The sequence below is a fragment of the Neoarius graeffei genome, chromosome 10, assembly GCF_027579695.1.
Source record: "Neoarius graeffei isolate fNeoGra1 chromosome 10, fNeoGra1.pri, whole genome shotgun sequence".
Taxonomy (NCBI): domain Eukaryota; kingdom Metazoa; phylum Chordata; class Actinopteri; order Siluriformes; family Ariidae; genus Neoarius; species Neoarius graeffei.
In genome coordinates, this window is record NC_083578.1 from 68,136,118 (window position 1) to 68,155,391 (window position 19,274).

General features: G+C 41.0%; 2 protein-coding genes across 3 annotated transcripts in view; one reads left to right on the top strand and one right to left on the bottom strand.

Moving 5' to 3' along the window:
- Window positions 1-235: 235 nt before the first annotated feature.
- Window positions 236-11,270, top strand: capza1b (capping actin protein of muscle Z-line subunit alpha 1b). The gene is made up of 10 exons (XM_060932159.1): window positions 236-309; window positions 3,681-3,744; window positions 4,054-4,105; window positions 4,194-4,257; window positions 8,093-8,299; window positions 8,909-8,988; window positions 9,186-9,264; window positions 9,540-9,611; window positions 9,798-9,860; window positions 9,973-11,270. Exons 1-10 carry the CDS (start codon window positions 271-273, stop codon window positions 10,111-10,113), a joined length of 861 nt encoding a protein of 286 aa, XP_060788142.1. The 5' UTR covers window positions 236-270; the 3' UTR covers window positions 10,114-11,270.
- cttnbp2nlb (CTTNBP2 N-terminal like b) overlaps window positions 10,473-19,274 on the bottom strand; it is a 62,215-nt gene continuing 53,413 nt past the window's right edge. For both annotated transcript variants that reach the window (XM_060932156.1, XM_060932157.1), the window contains exon 5: window positions 10,473-18,516. In XM_060932156.1, the coding sequence (XP_060788139.1) occupies window positions 17,224-18,516 (1,293 nt within the window). In that variant the 3' untranslated portion in view covers window positions 10,473-17,223. The remainder of the gene's footprint in view (window positions 18,517-19,274) is intronic.

Below are 19,274 nucleotides of genomic sequence, written 5' to 3' on the forward strand. Positions count from 1 at the left end.
GAGAAAGAGAAATATATATTTTGTTTATAAAGCTCGACTTTCACTCAAATGAAATAATTTTAGAGTAGGTAAGGTGACGCCAAAGAGCTTCATTTTATTGTATATAATCTCTCCGTTATTTTAGTTTCATTTTTAACAGACCACTCTGATAGTAATGAGCTTCACTGCCTCTCTGGACCAATCAGATTCTCCTGACCTATTATGGTAATGGCCGTGACAGGCTGCTACCCAGGATGCATTGCGTTTTGAGGCTGGTCTGCTAGAGCTAAGATGACCGACTTTGAGGAACCGCTCTCCGACGAGGAGAAGGTAAACGCTTTTTCTTTAATTTAGCGTCTTTAAAAAGACATGGAAAGTATTATACAACATATTCTGCAGCTACTCAAGTGATATCTAGTAACTCGTGTTAATTATGTTGATATTTTGATAGAAATCTGAGCGCGTTTAGCCGGCTAGCGCTTGAGTTAGCTTACACAGGAAGCTACACAGTAGCTGCCCGTTTCGGGAATGCCCAGCCTAGTAGTAAACAGTCCTTGTTTTGCTAACGAAGGAGTTATTCATCTTTATTTAGAACTTGATTTTATATGGCAGTTGTTTCAAATGGTCTGTCCGGCATTGGATGTGGCTGAATATCTTTTTTGTTTATGAATTGAGTGGTTCGGAATCGGTGCTTTGATTGAACGCGTCTGAGCTGAAGTTGTTAGCCGGGCGTTAGCTCGCTTAACTTGTCAAAATGACTAACTGTACAGGAAGTAGCATAGCGTCGAGTCGCTAGCTAGCTAGCTGCCATAAATAGTCGTCTCTGTTCTCACTCTACTGTAGGGTTTGATTTCGCTGAGAAACTAGTTGCAAACATGGAGTGCTTGTAACTTTTTTTTTTTTTTTTTTTAAATATACAGCCCGTCCAGTGACCGAATATTATTACAGATTTACTCCTAAACTAGCAAACTAAAGCGTTTCTATTATAAATAAATTTACTTTGATTGACTTGGCCAGCTTGTGGGTTAGCTGCCAGCTTGTGCAAATAACAGTGCAGCTTGTTTGGTTTGTCATGGCGTCTGAAAGACTTGCATACAGCCATTAGCAGGATGTGTTTCTAGGAAGTAACACACAACACTTAGTCTGTGTCCTAAGTTTCCTGACTATAGCTGGTGTATAATTACAGAAAACCACAAGCACCTAGCTTTGTGTATAAATGAATAAATGTTGAAACATTTTGTCTAGTAGTTGCTTGCAAATACATGCACTGAGATCTAACTACATCTTTAGGGCTCTTAACACTTAACTGATTTATTCCTTATAAGTCACTTTAGATTAAAAAAGTGTCTTTGGTAAATGTAAGCACACCTTGTAGTAATTATTTTTATTACGACTCAGTGCTAGTTTATGCATCAGGGTGATTTTTATTATTATTATTATTATTATTATTATTATTATTATTAATTGAAAACCCAAACTTGCCATGGCAGTAGTGTGGCACATGAACTGCTAAGCTGTATACATATACACTACCGTTCAAAAGTTTGGGGTCACTTTGAAATTTCCTTATTTTTGAAAGAAAAGCACTGTTCTTTTCAATGAAGTTCACTTTAAACTAATCAGAAATCCACTCTATACATTGCTAATGTGGTAAATGACTATTCTAGCTGCAAATGTCTGGTTTTTGGTGCAATATCTCCATAGGTGTATAGAGGCCCATTTCCAGCAACTCTCACTCCAGTGTTCTAATGGTACAATGTGTTTGCTCATTGCCTCAGAAGGCTAATGGATGATTAGAAAACCCTTGTACAATCATGTTAGCACAGCTGAAAACAGTTGAGCTCTTTAGAGAAGCTATAAAACTGACCTTCCTTTGAGCAGATTGAGTTTCTGGAGCATCACATTTGTGGGGTCGATTAAATGCTCACAATGGCCAGAAAAATGTCTTGACTATATTTTTTCTATTCATTTTACAACTTATGGTGGTAAATAAAAGTGTCTTTTCATGGAAAACACAATTGTCTGGGTGACCCCAAACTTTTGAACGGTAGTGTAAAACTTGCCTAGTGATTTTCAAAACAGATGTATAACTTGCTTAATATATGCATTAGGACCTGAGAGTTACCAGGTGCATTCACTCTTTTTATCTCCATTGAAGCATGAAGCACAAGCTTCCATCTTGAGCCACCAGATTTCAACATGTTACGTCGAGAAACCTGTTTTTACACCACTAGCTTTACTTGTTCACGTTTTGTTCCTTCACATAAACACAAACTCAGTATGAGGTTAATGCATAGCTTGACTGTGGCCTGTTGTACGTTTCAGTTAGGGTCCGGTCTGAGTCCTCCTTTGTGCATCTGGAGATTGAAGAGAGGAAGTGCTACTGCACTTTCATAGTTGAGTAGAAATCTGTTCAGCTCTTTGGTTAATACTGAGTGTAGAGTAGACAGAGGGGGGGGGGGAGGGAGGGGTAATATGAGTCTTGAAACTTAAACACCTTTGAGCAGTTACTCTGTGTGGGCACATCACTGATTTTGGATGCCGTGGTCTTTCACTAACCCTAAATATACATCTTCACCCTCAGTGTGCATGTGTGCTGTTTGAAATAATTGAAGTTGTGTCATACAGAAGACAAAGACCCCTACAACGTCAAGAAAATTGTGTTCATGTCGATACATAGAAATCAAGGGATCCAACTTCTTTAATTTATAAAGATTATTACTGATGAAAGTAAAATAAAAATAACCCTCCAAGCGAATGCTACAGAAACCCAGTTCTCAAAACAGATTCCCCCTCCCCCCTCCCGTGGCGATTATTTTGAATCCAGTCTTTTCCCAATTTGGTCATTTCCTCTTTGTTTGTCTCACTGGTTTGGGAGGCTGTACACTGTTGTGCTCACTTCCTCAACATGTATGAAAATGCCCCCCCCCCCCCCCCCCCCCCATTTATTTTTTAATTTTTTTTTTTTTTTTAAATGAGCTGTCTGACAATCTAGATGCTTAAAAAAAAACTTAGCTTTAGTCCACACTAACATGAGTAACTTCAACAATGCTGTTTTTGTGCTTTAGCCACATCATTCCATTTCTCAGTGAAACAAGAAATGATAGACAACTACATGCTGGACATGTATGCTGGGTGTCTAACCCATGGCCTTTTTGTTTTGACAACATGAACATAACACTTTCTTGCCTGCCCTAGCATCGCCAGTGTACTACACAGAGCAGTCAAGCAGGAAATTAAAATGTCTAACGCAGAAAACAGTGCTGCTGTAGATTCCACCCTTTAGGCATTCTGGACATGACAAACATGTGCCAGTATTTTCAAAAATCTTTAAAAAAAAAAAAACACACACTTATTGATACTACAATGCAAAAATAGCATTTCAGAGTTCTCCACATTAGTGATTTTAGTATTTGGTGATCTGAAACACTGTTTACTGTGGATGGAACAACAAAACTGATTTAAAAGTACGTTTTCTGGTTATCAGTGTTCGTGTGGATTTGGCCTCGGTAGTGTGTGCAAAACTTCAGGAAGAGCATAATGCCTTTCTTTCTCTGTGAGATTCCAGCAAATTCTGTTTATTAACTCTGCACACCCTTGGGACATGAACAGTGTGACTAGAGTAACTGTTCTTGAAGAGTCATTGCTATAAGAGAGATTTATGCAATATTTCAATTTTTAAAAATGATTTTTTTGTGCAGGTCCGCATAGCAGCTAATTTTGTTACCCATGCTCCACCAGGCGAGTTCAATGAAGTCTTCAACGGTAAGTGCGTACTGCTGTAGTCCCACAGGGTGTTTAGTGGGATAATGAACAGTGTAGCTTTTACAAATAATCTTAGGTTCCACGTCATCAGTATCCTATAGAAACATCTATTCACCCTGAAGGTGTCCTGACGTGTCTGTGACATGAGTGAAACATCAACTTATGTTTTGTTTTTTTTTGTTTGTTTGTTTGTTTGTTTTCTCCAATGTTGAATCTTACTTTGAGTTATCTGCATGGCTGTGCCTGTTTGACTGTAAAAGTCGAGCAATCACTGGCTTTTATTAAGAAAATATTGTTTTTTTTGTACAGATGTGCGGCTTCTCCTCAACAATGACAACCTCCTCAGGGAGGGGGCAGCGCAGTAAGTGTTGTGGGTCACTCCTAATATTACTCTTTAAGCCTAGGAATATTGCCTCGTCTCATTTTTCCTCTCTCTCCTTCTCTCACAGTGCCTTTGCTCAGTATAACATGGATCAATTTACCCCAGTAAAACTGGAGAATTCGGAGGAGCTGGTAAGAGTTGTTTATAATGTACTACACTTAGCCTGTGTACCTACAATGGCTGGCCTGCGTATCAGATACATAACTTTTTCATACAAGTGCACCATGCTGGATTAGTTTTACAACATGATGTTTGTTAAAGGAAATTAGTATAGGATTTAATGGTTGCTTTGGATATGCATATAATTTTCCAAAATTACTAGTGTTGATTTTGGTAGCAGAATGCCAAATGCACTTCGAGGACACGTCTTGGCAAATGCTATACTGCTTCATGTTTTGTGAAGAAGACGTTCTGCATTGTTAGTCCAAGTGGGACCTTAGTTCATTCTCTGACTAGCAGCTGCTACTACTACTCAGGTTGCTACTACTCCTCTGCCGCATCTCAGAATGCAAAGTACACATGGCTACAGGAGCTGTTTAGCTCAAACTTGTGGCTTACAGCTGGTAGTATGACAAACAAACCACTCCAGAGTTAATTTGGAAGCAGACCGAGACCACATCCTCTAAAGGGTCTCGGTGCTGCTGTTTTGGTCCACACCCTAGTGTGATTGCCGTGTTCACACCTGCACAAAAGAATCGTACAATGGGGGGAAACAAGCCAGAGTTTTTCACCAGGCTTAAAAAGTACAGGTGTAAAATCACCCCTAAATAACAATAACAGCATAGCAGATTCACAATTACTGACTGTATTGCTTTACACAGTTTCTCCTCCCCCTGTAACCAGTCCATCACCACAGTAAAGTTGGGAACACCTTATTGTGCTGAGTTGAGGAACCAAAATATCTGGCCAACAGCAGTCCCCTGGACAGAAAGGGATAGCAATGAAGAGTTAGAAATGACTAGCACTAGATATAGTCTTTTAACCGTACACCTGCAAGGTAGACTAACAAGGTAGGTGATTGTACACAGTGTTGTCATGACCAAGATCAGTGTATTGAAAGCAATACAAAACCAAGAAGAAGGCAGGGTGAGACTGAGTCAAGACCAGGACTCGACCAGTGCATGTGAAGGGGGGAGGGGAGGGGTGCCTGCTGTTAGCAGTAACAAGTTTTAAATTGGCAATGAGTCACGTTATTGGTTTCATTTAATGCAGGAAGTTTTACATCTCATCGCAGTAATGTTAGCAAATAAATCACAGTGCACAGGCAATTTAGTGATATCCCCACAGTTGTGGTCTTGAAATAAAATTCCAAGTCCTTTGTCTGAGACCAAGACAAGATCCAATGAAAATGTGGTTGATTCCAAGATGTGACCTCGACCTTCAAAAAGTGGTCTCCAGACCTGTCTCAAGTACTGCAACACTAGTACACAGCAATAGTGCTGTTCCTGAAACATTTTAGACCAACACGACACAAACTACCATGTGTCAGTATCATTGCTGTGCCGAAAATAGACATCCACCCAAATAATATCTGGCCTGTGGTGGTCGCTTTTCACTGATTTATGGGGTGACATCTACTGCTATTGACAGTTTGAGCTACAGTCAGAAATTGTTTACCCGTCAGAGTTTCCACTGGTCCTGGGATTTCTGGAATATCATGGAATTTTAAAGTCTATTCCAGATATGGAAAGTTGGGGAATTTGATCCTATTTTGGGCCAGGTCATGGTATATCAGGGGAATTTTGTTTGTAGCATGTTTAAATTTTAGTTGCCATTTTGGCAAAATTGTAATATTTTCCACATAGTATTTCACTTGGTCTAAGAAGTGAAAACTAATTTTTGTACTTTAAAAACATCTGTGAATTAATAAATAAAGCTCCCAAGTTGATGAGTTTAAAATACTGTGGCTGGTTGTTGTCTGCTCGGGATAAAGGTGGCCTTTTTTTTCTGTTCATTATAGGTCATGGAAATTCAACTTTTAATCAGTCAAAGTCAGGGAACGTGACACTTGACTTGGAGTTAGGAACCCTGACCCTTATCAGGCCTAGAAATTCATACGTTTTTTTCCACCAGCCAGCCGGACTAGTTACCTTCCAAAGTAACTCGCCAAACAGAAAATCAACTAGCCAAAATTTGTTCATGTATGAATTTTACTTCTGTCAAAAATAACACAAGATAGAGTAGTTACCATTGTTCATGACATGCGCGTTTATTTCAAGACCCGAGTATTTTGATACTGTTGTTAAATACATAAATGAGAACAACACAGAGCACCATAATACAATATCAACAAATAATAATGTATTGGAAAACTTGGCAACTTGGTGCATGAGTATTGAAAACAAATATACTTGCTATCATGACTATAGCACCCAAAATATGTCCAACATGCTTTCTGCATTTCACCATTTATGAGGGAGAAAGCATTAGGAGCTTCATATTGACTAGGAATCAACTTGGAAAAAAAATTAATTATTCCATAAAAATCGTATCGCAGCCAAGGCCTACCCTGCTCCCACGTTTGCTTATAAGTCCTTTGTCGTTTCTCCTTCTCGTACGCTTTATCGGTGGCCTTTTTCTCCTCTTCTGACCGAGGTCTCTTTGTCCCCGTCTCTGGCGGTTTCTGTACACCTTTCAGAAAATTCCACATTGCAACGTAGCTTTGGCAGATGTAGATGTAAGCAACAACAAAAACACGTGTTTAAATGGGCGATAATGTGGCCACTTCTATTGAATTTTTGATAACGTGATTACCGTGATATTCAACGAGATGCGTTATATGCATGCACAGTAGTGAAAAACCGACAGCCTGACTCGTACACGATATGATTCGGAATTCTTCGGTATTTTCCATCCTGCTGATAAACACATCGATTAACACAGACACGGCACGCGCTTAATATGTGGCAGCTTTAGTTGACAGTGTGTCTGAGTCTTTGCTTCATATATATTTTTTTTATTTTCAACTAGCCAGCTGGGCTGGCTAGTGACAGGAATTACCTGCCAAATGACAAATTAAGTCAGCTCGGGCGACCAGACCACCGCGAATTTCGAGCCGTGCTTATATGGGAGAGATGCCTGATAAAATGGCCAATATACTAAATGAAGTGACACCATGATCTGCTTGGCTCCTTGTTGAATACTAATCTGTGTAGAATGGTTTCAGTAATGATTAAAATGGAGACATATTCACAACTTCATCTAGGATGTTTGCCTCAGGACAAAGCTCCTTCATTTAAACATGTTCCGTCTTCACTCAGTGCAGAAGCAGGTCATATGACCCCGTGATATGGAGAACTGTGAATTTATTCATGTGCACAGGGATTTCCTTCTTTTAAATTCCTTAGAGAACATTTCATTTATTGTTTAGACCTTATTCTGCCTGTGTGTGGGGGGGTAATTTTGTGTTTCATCACTGAGCTTCAATTCTTATGCTTTGTTTGTAAGAAGAGACCTTTTTTTTTTTTTTTTTTTTTTAAATGTATTTTTATTACGAGTCAAGTGGTTTTATTATCACTTGTACAGCTGGGACAGTACACAGTGTAAAGAAACAACTTCCTCCAGGACCATGGTGCTACGTAAAACAGCACAGAACTACATGAGACTATGCAGAACTAAATAAGCCCTCCACAGGACTACAGACCTTGTTTTGAGAAATTCTTGTTTGCCTGTTTCGCTGGTCCAATAATGACACATTATGCATACATCATGATCTCACTGGTAGCCTGCTCTCAGGATTGCTCAGTGTTTAAGTTATTTTCCATGAAACTTTAATCAGCAGTCTGTTATGTGGGAAGTTGTCTTGTGCTATTATGCGATTATAAATCCTGTACTACAGGTTTTGTAGTAATGGTCAAGCTCAGTCATTTATAGACTGACTTCCTTTTTTGCTGTATGCTGGAGTCCTAAAATATTGCACATGTAGATGGGTTCATTACACACTTCCTCCTCTCCTGCTGTGCATAGGTTCTGATTACAGAGCATGGGGATTTGGGTCAGGGACGCTTCTTTGACCCACGGAGCCGCAGGTCGTTCCGTTTTGACCACCTGCGCAAGGAGGCCAGTGATCCGCAGCCTTACCAGGGTGAGACTGCACTGCACTCCTGGAGAGACGCCTGTGACACTGCACTTGGTGCCTACGTCAAGGAGCATTACCCTACTGGAGTGTGCACGGTACCCACACACACACACAAGTGGTGTTAGTGTAAAAAAATTTTGTTCGTTTTTTTCGGCATATTTTATAGTGGCTTATAGCTGATGGCTGTAAGCCATGTATGATGAGACTGAGTAGAATATCTGTTTTATTTTATCCATATTCACTGGATTTTGAGAAATGGCGCATTTTTTGTTTTTTGCAAATTCGATAAGTAACTTTTAATACAAAACTGCCAACAAAATTCCTGCTTAGAATGTAAACAAACTGGTGAAATGGCAGTAGCAGTTTGTGAGAAATGCTGCTGCTATAATTCTTAAGAAATTTAAAAAAAAATGTTCTTACCATCAAATACTTTTGTATTTTGGGGGGTTTTGTTTTCGAGTAGTATTTTTATTTCGTCCTTGGTTGGTTGAGCAACACACTCTGCCATTTTGTTTTTCTCTACTCACAGTATATGAGCTGATAGCTTAGTAGTAGAGTAGCCAATTGGTGTGTGCGATTGCTCATATCCAGCGAATGTGGATAGGAAAAAAACCCCTTTCATTCTGCAAAATTACTTTGGTTGCAGAAATGAGAACTTCAGTATCCTTATTTACTTGTGTTTCTAACCTACTGGGTTTGAACAGGTATATGGAAAAACGGTGGACGGCCAGAAGACCATTATTGCCTGCATCGAGGGACATCAGTTTCAGCCTAAAAACTTCTGGTGAGGAATGTAGCCCAAGTTCTCTGCTTGTATATACTTTAATTGGCTGTTTGACATTTGTTTGCAATCCTGGATTCAGTTTACTGTAGATATTGTATTTAGTTGTGCTTCTAATATGGTTTCTGTCACAGACAAATATCCCATAGCAGACATTATTTTGATTTACACATCTCTCTCGTGTGTGAACATGCATACAGGAACGGGCGCTGCAGGTCAGAATGGAAGTTCACCATCAACCAGTCTTCCTCTCAGGTGGTGGGGGTGCTGAAAATCCAGGTGAGAGTTCTATACAAGTGAGACTTCTGTGAAGTTATGAGCACTAACACCCCCCCACCAAAAAAAAATAGCCAAGATAAGAGAACTGATTTTATTTGTTCAGAGCATGATTTAATCTTAAAGCAGTTCTCTTTAATCTTTAGGTGACCTGATGTTTATCATCTGATATTTACAATAGAACTCTCTAACTTCCCTGAAATGACCTTTTGGATTTTGATTGTTTTTGGCTGTATGTGCTTGTTTTGTTTTTTAAATTGCTGACTGTGCTGTGACAGGTGCATTATTATGAAGATGGCAATGTGCAACTGGTCAGTCATAAAGAGGTGGAGGACTCCATCATAGTCAGTGTGAGTAAACACACATACCCTGTACACTTCAGCTCTAGTTTTCACCAGTATTTCAATCCTGTCTATGTACTGTACATATGGCAGAATTGGTAGTTAACTTGACCTTGCTGTTAGATCCCCAGATGTTTGGTATGTATGGTTTTGAGGCAATATATATATATTTTTTTTTTCTTTCTGTATCTCCAGGATGAAGAGTCAACCGCCAAGGAGTTTGTAAAAATCATTGAAAATGCAGAGAATGATTACCAGGTATATGCTTTCATTAACACTTTTTGTATATAGACCCAGCAAGTTTGCTAAAGATGGTATTTAGGAGGTCTGATGCACATCAGATAAGTGACACTTCATCTTTTCACCATAGACGGCCATCAGTGAGAACTACCAGACGATGTCAGACACAACCTTCAAAGCTCTGCGCAGGCAGCTCCCCGTCACCCGCACCAAGATCGACTGGAACAAGATTCTCAGCTACAAGATCGGCAAAGAGATGCAGAATGCCTAAGACGTGCCTGGTTCCAGCTCTCTTCCTCTCTCAATGCAGAACCGGTCAAAAAGAAAACCACATGCTGTTTGCTAACCAGAGGGAGACCCCCCTGCTCCCCCAGCCCCTGAAAAAAAAAAACAGGAAAAAAAATAAAAACCAAATAAGTCAAGGAACTTGCTCTATCAATATTACTAAGAGGATGTGATTCCATTCAATTTCGGGTTTGTAAAAGGACTCAGCTATTGGAGGAGGGTCGGACATGAGCTTTAGAAGGAGTCTGGATCTAAATTGCTGGCAAATTCAATGCCATTATTGCATTTATGTGAATTCATCTGACCTGTCTATCCAAAATTCTTCTGAAAGGGTGCACAGTGTAGTTGTTGGGTTTTTTTTGTTGGGTTTTTTTTTTTCCTTTTTTTTTTTTTTTTTTTGGTGTTGTGAGCTGCGATGGTTTGGAGCATCTGTGAGTATGGTTTAATTGTCCTTAAGAGACGCAGAGTACTGCTGTCTGTCTTGCTCAGTAACTACTGACTGCAGTACAATACTCGGAGCAAACCTCCTCTTCCTTCAGTCTTGGAGTGCGTTCAGAGAGAAGGCTTGTGTCTGAGTGTTGGAATTGGTCTTTGTCTTAATGCTTCACTCTTAGTACCTCCTTCCACCTGTAACTAAACCCTCCCAAAAAAAGACATTCAAAATATGTACGGATTCCTGAATCAAGAAAACAAAACAAACAAAAAAAAAAGTCCTTTTTCCAATGGCAGAGAAATCCCTGTTAATTCTGAGTTTCATATTTATACATACAGATGTTATATTTTACTAAGCAGTCCTTAAAACCCACATTAGCACTGTTTTGTTGTAGGCATCCTGTGCGCTTTGGGGTGTCCAGAATTGAATGATTCTTACAATGCAAACAGCAATTCGGAGTTGTTCTATGCACTCTGCTGTCCTGGAACCGAAGGGGGCGTCATCAGTGTTGCTGTCGCATGTTCATGTCATGGTACTGTTCAGTGCTTCACCACTGTAAAATTCACCCTGAACACAGAAGCATTGTTACACTGTATAATATCACTCTCACATCACCTCTATGTCTCTCTCTGTCCTGTAACAAAGCTCTTATGCTGATTTTAGCAAAGTCTATGCTACTCACAGGTAATAAAGAATTGGCACCAAACTGATGACTGAAACTGTCTGGAACGTTTTTCCTCTTTCAGGGGTCTGTTTGTAGCTCCTTGACTCAGCGGAGACTGGCTTTAATGAAAGTGTTCAGTGTAATAACCTAGACTTGACTGGACTGCTTTGAGTCGCTGAAGTGTCCTTTATACTGTAATAAACTCTGGTAGTCCTCAACGGTAAGTCTCCAATTAGCAAGGTAACAGTGTTGTGCATTTGAGGTGATTTAAGACTTGAGTAAAACTTTGGTCCAGAATGGTACTCTTAAGCCTGAGCAGATCAAAAATATTTAATTTTAAAGATTAAATGCATGGAGGCACAGTGGTGCAATGTGTCGCATTGGGACTCAGTCAAATCTGAGATGTGCAACATTTTATGTGTAATAAATTGTGGATAAGTAGTCCAACACTAGGTTCCACCAGCAAAGATTAAGCTTTAGTCTGAATTAAATCACCCAGCTACATTAAACCACCAAATAACTTGGGTCTTGTTTTTCAGCAAGTTTAACTTTAATCCTGTTACTCTACCAGAAACTCATTTAAATTACCATCATGAAGTGGAATCCTGTTTTGCATTTAATGTTCCTGGGAAAGGCTCCGGACCCACCGCGGCCCTTACCAGGATAGAATGGTTACTAAAGATGAATGGAGATTAAATGGAAAAACCAGGACACGTTTACACGTTATAAGCTGAGCTCCAAAAGGTTTTATTTTCCCATGTATTAAAAAAAAAATTTTTTTTTTTTTACAGTGTGGAGCAATTCTTGTTAAGAACACTGGGTAAAATCATATCCATCATCTTCAAGATGAACAGGTTCATTAAAAAGTCACAAAAACAAGTACAGTAGTATAAGCCCAGGTTTGCACTGGACAAAAAAGTACAGTAAGGACTTTGAGGTATCGGACAAGAAGGAAACATGGAGTTTATAAGACAAAGAGAACCATGTGAGTGCTGTTCACAGGTTAGACATCAGTCTGAAGGGTGTTTAAAAGTTCAGTTTGCATCCAATTTAAGTGTCCTTTAACAAGAAAAGTGAAAGGATGGTAAGTCTCTAAACATGAAGCAATCATGTACAACACTCCATTCAGTGGCAGTTTTTTTTTTTTTTTAAGTCTCATGTCTATTACACGGCCCTAGAGATGGTTTGAGTTTAAAATGACCAAGAGCCATTCTCGCTCACCCATTTGTGCTTTTATTTATCTAATGAGTAACTTTCATTCCTAATATGCTATTTCTAGTATCTTGGACAAACTACTACATACAATTCTTTATGAAGTTAATGCTATATAATGTGAATCAAATTGTGTACATGAGTCAAAATTCCTGTTGCATTTTTACATGATCACATGGGGAGTGGAAAAGCATGCAGGAAAGCCTTGTCTTTTAGTTCTTAAATATTTTTTTTTCAGATAATATGTTTGGTTTTTTTATATAATGTTTTAAATCACATGCTAGATTTTTATGTACACTGAGCATTTACTACCCACCTGGCTGACTAGTTCAAGCTTCATACATTATTTGGAGGGAGTATTTTCCTAGAACTTGACTCTTGACCACAACTTGTAGCTGAAAGTGGAAAAATGCAGTGTTCCTTCACATGCTGAAGGCTAATGTTAAATGGAGTAAGAGCGTTTTCCTGACACTAGAGGGCGATGTTTGCTCATTTCCCTGTTCTAACATACCAGAGGCAACTAATTGATTAAACACTAGTTGTAGTGTTTTTCTGTTCTGCTTAGAACAGAAGCAGATCTGCTCGTCAGTTTCTGCAGACTGTTCTCTGCTTACAAGAGCAAGTTCTTTAGCTTTTTCAGCATGATTAAATTTAGTCCAACGAAGATTAAGTTTTAGTCTGAATTAAATCACCCAGCTGCCTTAAACCACCAAAGAGACTGGATCTAGTTTTTCAGTCAATTTAACTTTAATCCTGTTACTCTATTACCTGAAATGCATTTAAAATTAATCTGAATTTCAATCTTAAATTCTCAGAATAACAGCATAAATGATAGATCAGGGAACAATAATGAAGTTTTTAGGCCAATTATTTTTAAGACCAAAGTTATTGCTATTTTCCTTCATTGGCAAATCACAAAATAATAGCTCTAAACTTGGTTTAATTTAATCATTGTTAGTGCATACAAAACTAGGTTTCGTCAAGACAGTGAATCAATAACGCATCCTGATATATTTTCCAATTTCTTTAACAGCTTAAACCTATAGTGTAGGATTTTATAATCTTTAAAAAACTCAGTCAGTACATTTACATGCACACTGATATTCCACTATTATTCCGAATATGACAATATTTGAAGTTTTGAGACAGGTCGTCCATCCATCTATCGCCACTTATCCTGTACAGGGTCACGGGCAAGCTGGAGCCTATCCCAGCTGACTACAGACAGGTCGCCAGGTCATCGCAGGGCTGACACATAGAGACAAACTACCATCCATCCATCCATTGTCTGTAGCCACTTATCCTGTCCTACAGGGTCATGGGCAAGCTGGAGCCTATCCCAGCTGACTATGGGTGAGAGGCAGGGTACACCCTGGATAAGTCGGCAGATCATTGCAGGGCTGACACAGAAACAAACAACCATTTACTCACATGCACACCTACAGTCAATTTAGAGCCACCAATTAGCCTAACCTGCATATCTTTGAACTGTGGGGGAAACCGGAGCAAACTCCACACAGAAAGACCCTCGTCGGCTGCTGGGCTCGAACCCAGGACCTTCTTGCTGTGAGACGACAGTGCTAACCACTACACCACTGTGCCACCCTGAGACAGGTCATGTAAACAGCAAATTTCATTTGGATATTCCGAATTTAGCATTTTCTGCTTAAGATGTAGGATATGCTGATATTATTCGGGTTTTAGGAGTGTTCTTTGGACATGCATATTCCGAATGTATTGTATACATCATAATTGGGGGTTTTATGCAGTTTGCGACACATGACCTCTTGCCTGTTTATGCTCAGATCTGTGGGCTATACACAAAGCTACTAGACAATCGGAGTATACACGGCTGCATGTAAACAGGAACATTGGTGGAATATTCGTTTTCAATAGCCGTGTAAACTGCTTAATAGGAATATTGTATTTTTCCAAATAAGGACAAAAACTGGAATATTTTGTGAGTGTACACATGGTGAGTGTTGTGTCTGGTTGGAATTTGGCTGGAAATGTCTGCATGCATCAGTATCTCATGCACCAGTATCTCATCTCATTATCTCTAGCCGCTTTATCCTGTTCTACAGGGTCGCAGGCAAGCTGGAGCCTATCCCAGCTGACTATGGGCGAAAGGCGGGGTACACCCTGGACAAGTCGCCAGGTCATCACAGGGCTGACACATAGACACAGACAATCATTCACACTCACATTCACACCTACGGTCAATTTAGAGTCACCAGTTAATCTAACCTGCATGTCTTTGGATTGTGGGGGAAACCGGAGCACCCGGAGGAAACCCACGCGGACACGGGGAGAACATGCAAACTCCACACAGAAAGGCCCTCGCCGGCCACAGGGCTCGAACCCGGACCTTCTTGCTGTGAGGCGACAGTGCTAACCACTACACCACCGTGCCGCCCTCATTTGCCAGTATGGTTATGTCAATCATCCCCCATGTCCGGAATCGCTCCCTACTCACTATATAGGGCACTATATAGTGGGGACACCATTTTGTAGTGCTGTCCGAAACCTCAGTGAGGATTATTTACACCCTGTATAGTGCACTCAAAGTGTCCAACAATGCATCACGAAAAGTAGTGTACAACCGATGGTCACTAACCAAAGCAATGTATCCCATCATGCATTGCGGTCACACTGAAAGAAATAAAATTAAAAGTCCCAAATTTGATTTCATAAAAGTCAGTGGCAAAGAAGAAAGTATTCAGCCTTGATTTAAAAAAACTGAAAGATGCAGATACTTTGTAATGATTAATGTGGGAAATGCGCTCGGTATAATATGGATTTATCACAAAAATACATGCATGGATTTATTATTTTGAAAACCCACCAGCCGACTGATATGGCACGTTTTAATTGTGTGACAATAATGATGTAAATACCAGCGCGATGGACTAGTGTCCGAAAGCCTTTTTTCATTTTACCAATGAGCTCACTATATAGTCCTCTATATAGTAATTCCCTATATAGGGAGTAGGGAGTAGTGAACGAGTGAGCGATTTCGGACACAGGGACCATCACGGCCCAACTTTAGGCACGAAAGAAATCGGACTACATCAGTGACAGGCAGCCAATCAGAGGAAAGAATCAATGTAGGCAAAAAGGAAAATAGATTCAGGACTGATCCAAGAGTTGCAGCTTTTTTTTCTCTTGCTGAACAGATAACGCATTCATTCATTTAATTTGTTGGGAAGCTAGCATTATCATGTTTGCTTGATTGATTCTATATGGATTTGTGGAACTTATATTACATTAAAGTTTTTTTTTTTTTCCGAAAATGATAAAGATAGCTATCAAGTGGATAGATTCACAACTAGTTGTGTTTGGTATGTTTCTGTGTATTTTGATCCTTCAAGCTGTTAAATCTATCAGTACATATCTTTTATCGACCAAACAAGATCGTTTTGTTCTTTACACTTTATTCTAGCTAGCTAGCTAGCTTACTACCCTTAGCACCGGAGATGCGCACAGCCTTGTGGAAAGCCCCTATGTTTGTTCTGAGATTACAGCAGTGTGACTTTTCTTTTCAAGTAAAACTTTTACCTAGCTGGCTAACATTAGGTGATTAGCTCATTCATCTGTAGCTTATGTACTGTTTACGAACTTGCCAAAGGCGCACGGTTGCATCTCAGCAAATTCGACAGGCAGACTGCTGCTGGATCAGAGCTGTGATCGTAATACTCCTACACACATTAGTTTTTGTAAATTCTCATTTTTCTAATACCGTAAGAGCAGCAGAAAACTACATCCTCAGTGTCACAAACACTTGGGTTTCAAACTGTACATTACTATAGTAAATGGTATATCAGCACACCATTCGAGTACTTTACTATCTTGAATTCTCTGTGCTAATATTATGAAATATTCTTCCACACGTAGCTTGCAAAAGCATTTTTCTTCCCAACTGTGAGAAAAGGTGACGTTTTCCATATCCAGTGAAAGCAGGAGGGTTTAATATATTCAAAGTGCAATTTGTTCTACGACTTGGAAATAGTTATCATAGTATATATTTGATACATACAACTAATGTGATCCTTTCCTGGTTATTCTTATTAACTATTAATCGATCACCTGAGAATGCATCATTAATTATTGCTGTTTAATTTAGTCAGTTTTTTTTTTTTTTTAAATAACATTTCTTCCCACTTAGGAGCATGATAGAAACATGATAGGGATAAATAAAATCTCAATATACAAGCTGATTATAGAATAATGTATTAACTAAAAAAGGACATTTAAATAAATGTTGTCTTGCTTGCGTAGTGTCTACAGTAGAAGAAAGAGCCTGTGTCCACCGCTCTGCCTCTCACAGATCTAAAAAGGGTTTTTTTTTGTTTTTTAATGTGTGGATTTGGAGCGTAAAGGAATACAGGAGTGCAAATGTGAGTGTTTTTCAGTGCTCTGTAATCTGTTAGACGAGGGACGAGAGTGGAGGGTGGAGATGAGAGGCGCTGCATATGGATTAGGCCCTTTAATTTGAGCTATTTGTGGATTTAGCTTGTGGTTAGCTGGATTTCTATAGTTTGGTAAGCTCCACCGTTCCAACACTCCAAAAAAAAAATCAGTGTTTGATTTGACTCATTAGTTAATCGGAAGGTTTAGTATGTGCGAGTTGTTTTGGCTGTCGTGATGTCCTTTTTGTTTTGCTTAGTGCTTCAAGCCATTTCAGACTTCACTGAAGTACACAGTTTCCAGAACACCAGTTTCCTATTAAAGCCTAGTGCTAAATTTAAATGGAGTTTAAGTGGTGAAAGCTTGTCTGTTGTTAGTGGTTAGCTGGATTTGGACATGAGCAAGTCGAGCTCTTTGGTGCCTTCCTGTGTGCTGCTGATACCGCAGCTATTTGAGAGCTCAGGGAAGTGAGAAGAGTGAGGCGAGGATGCAGATACGGGTGAGCCTGGATTCTGGTTCGTGCCAGGCTTCTTCTGGCCGACGGGGGATGCGAAGCTTCTCTCTCCACGGGGGATTATGGGCGAGCGGATGCCAGGCGACAGAGGACATGAGCCTTTGCTGGTGGGTGAGGAGGCTGTTGCGAGTGTACGGTAATCAGTGCCAAACGGTGAGCTGTTAGGAGCAGGTGCTTTGCTTGCTGCTTGTTGGCTGGTGAAGCGTGACAGCACCTGTGTGACAGTGTTGCGAGCCATCTGCTTGGCAGTGGAGTTCTCAGATTGAGGGGGCACTGGTGTTGACGTGGGTGAAAGCTCACGAGGTGACAGGGGCATCGCTCCTCCTTGCTCAGCCTGCTGCTGGAACTTGTGTCTGGCAGCATGGAAGCGCTGGTTGACGCTCGCCTGGTAGGATGATGGGTACGTGGGGCTGCAGCTGCCCAATGACACCAAGCGCTTGGCTAGGACGGGCGAGGAGCATGGCGAGGAGGAGAGTGATGAGCAGGCCGTGCTGCTGGGAGAGAGAGACTGCAGCGCATGCACAGGTGAGCTCAGAGCTCCTCCGTTCTCTACTCCTCCGTTTTCAGTGCTTTTCTCTTCTGAAGACTCGCTCTCTTTACGCAGCTGATGCCCATTAAGTCTCAGCCGTTGAGATTTTTCAGTGCTCACCACCTTCCCATCTGGCTCAGTCTGGCAGGCTGCAGAAGCTGACACTGCTTTCGGCTGCTTTTCTGCTGCTTTCTTTTCCTCCTTCACTGTTTCTCTCCATTTTTTCTCCTGCTCCGTCACATCCTCCAGCTCTTTCCTGAGGTGCTCGATCAGCTCTTGCAGTTCTCTGCTGTGGTTTTCTTCTTTGCGCAGCTTTGCTCTCATCTGCTCACACTCCGTGTCGAACTCAGCCAGCTGGCGCTCAACTCTGGCCTCCGTTTGCAGTGCACGTGCCTTCTCCTGCTCCAGTTCTCCTTGCAGACTCTGCGTGGCACTGCGTTCCTGCTCCAGCTGCCTGCACAGCTGGGTGACACGTTCACTCTCTTCCTGGGCTTGGGCACTGGCACGCTGGCATTCCTTAGCCAGGTTAGAAGAGAGCTGTTGCTGCTGTGCCTGGTTCTCGTCCAGCTGGGTGGAAAGTGAGTGACATTCACGCTCCAGACGCTCAGCCCGTGCCCTCTCCAGCTCCAACTGCACACACACCAGAAACAACAGTGATCAGGAGGAAATAATTGAGTTGCCTGAGCAAAGGGCATTTTCTCTCCTCTTTTTCTTGCCCCTGTCTACCTGAGTGATCTAATCTCAAACACCTGGGTCATGACACAGCAACCTGCTGAAGTTCATTCTCATCTCATCTCATTATCTCTAGCCGCTTTATCCTTCTACAGGGTCGCAGGCAAGCTGGAGCCTATCCCAGCTGACTACGGGCGAAAGGCGGGGTACACCCTGGACAAGTCGCCAGGTCATCACAGGGCTGACACACAGACAACCATTCACACTCACATTCACACCTACGGTCAATTTAGAGTCACCAGTTAACCTAACCTGCATGTCTTTGGACTGTGGGGGAAACCGGCGCACCCGGAGGAAACCCACGCGGACACGGGGAGAACATGCAAACTCCGCACAGAAAGGCCCTCGCCGGCCCCGGGGCTCGAACCCAGGACCTTCTTGCTGTGAGGCGACAGCGCTAACCACTACACCACCGTGCTGCCCCCTGCTGAAGTTCTTGAAAGGAAATTTTCTCCTAGACTACCCTACGACCAGAGTTTGTGACAAGTGTGTTTCTTTTGTATATTTCTAATAAGAACACAGGAGGTTTTCTACCAGTGAAAGATTGGAAAAACATCACCTAGTTTCTTTCCAGTGTTCAACTCTCATATGCGTGAGTCCATTCCCATTGTAGCCTCAGATTCCTGTTCTTGGCTGACAGGAGTGGAATGTAATGT

What these genes read in the sequence shown, in the direction of transcription:
- capza1b (XM_060932159.1), top strand. Translation starts at nt 271, where the DNA reads ATGACCGACTTTGAGGAACCGCTCTCCGACGAGGAGAAG. An exon ending in TGGGGGTGCTGAAAATCCAG is followed by an intron (nt 9,265 to 9,539) that starts GTGAGAGTTCTA and finishes GTGCTGTGACAG; the next exon opens with GTGCATTATTATGAAGATGG. An exon ending in AGGACTCCATCATAGTCAGT is followed by an intron (nt 9,612 to 9,797) that starts GTGAGTAAACAC and finishes CTGTATCTCCAG; the next exon opens with GATGAAGAGTCAACCGCCAA.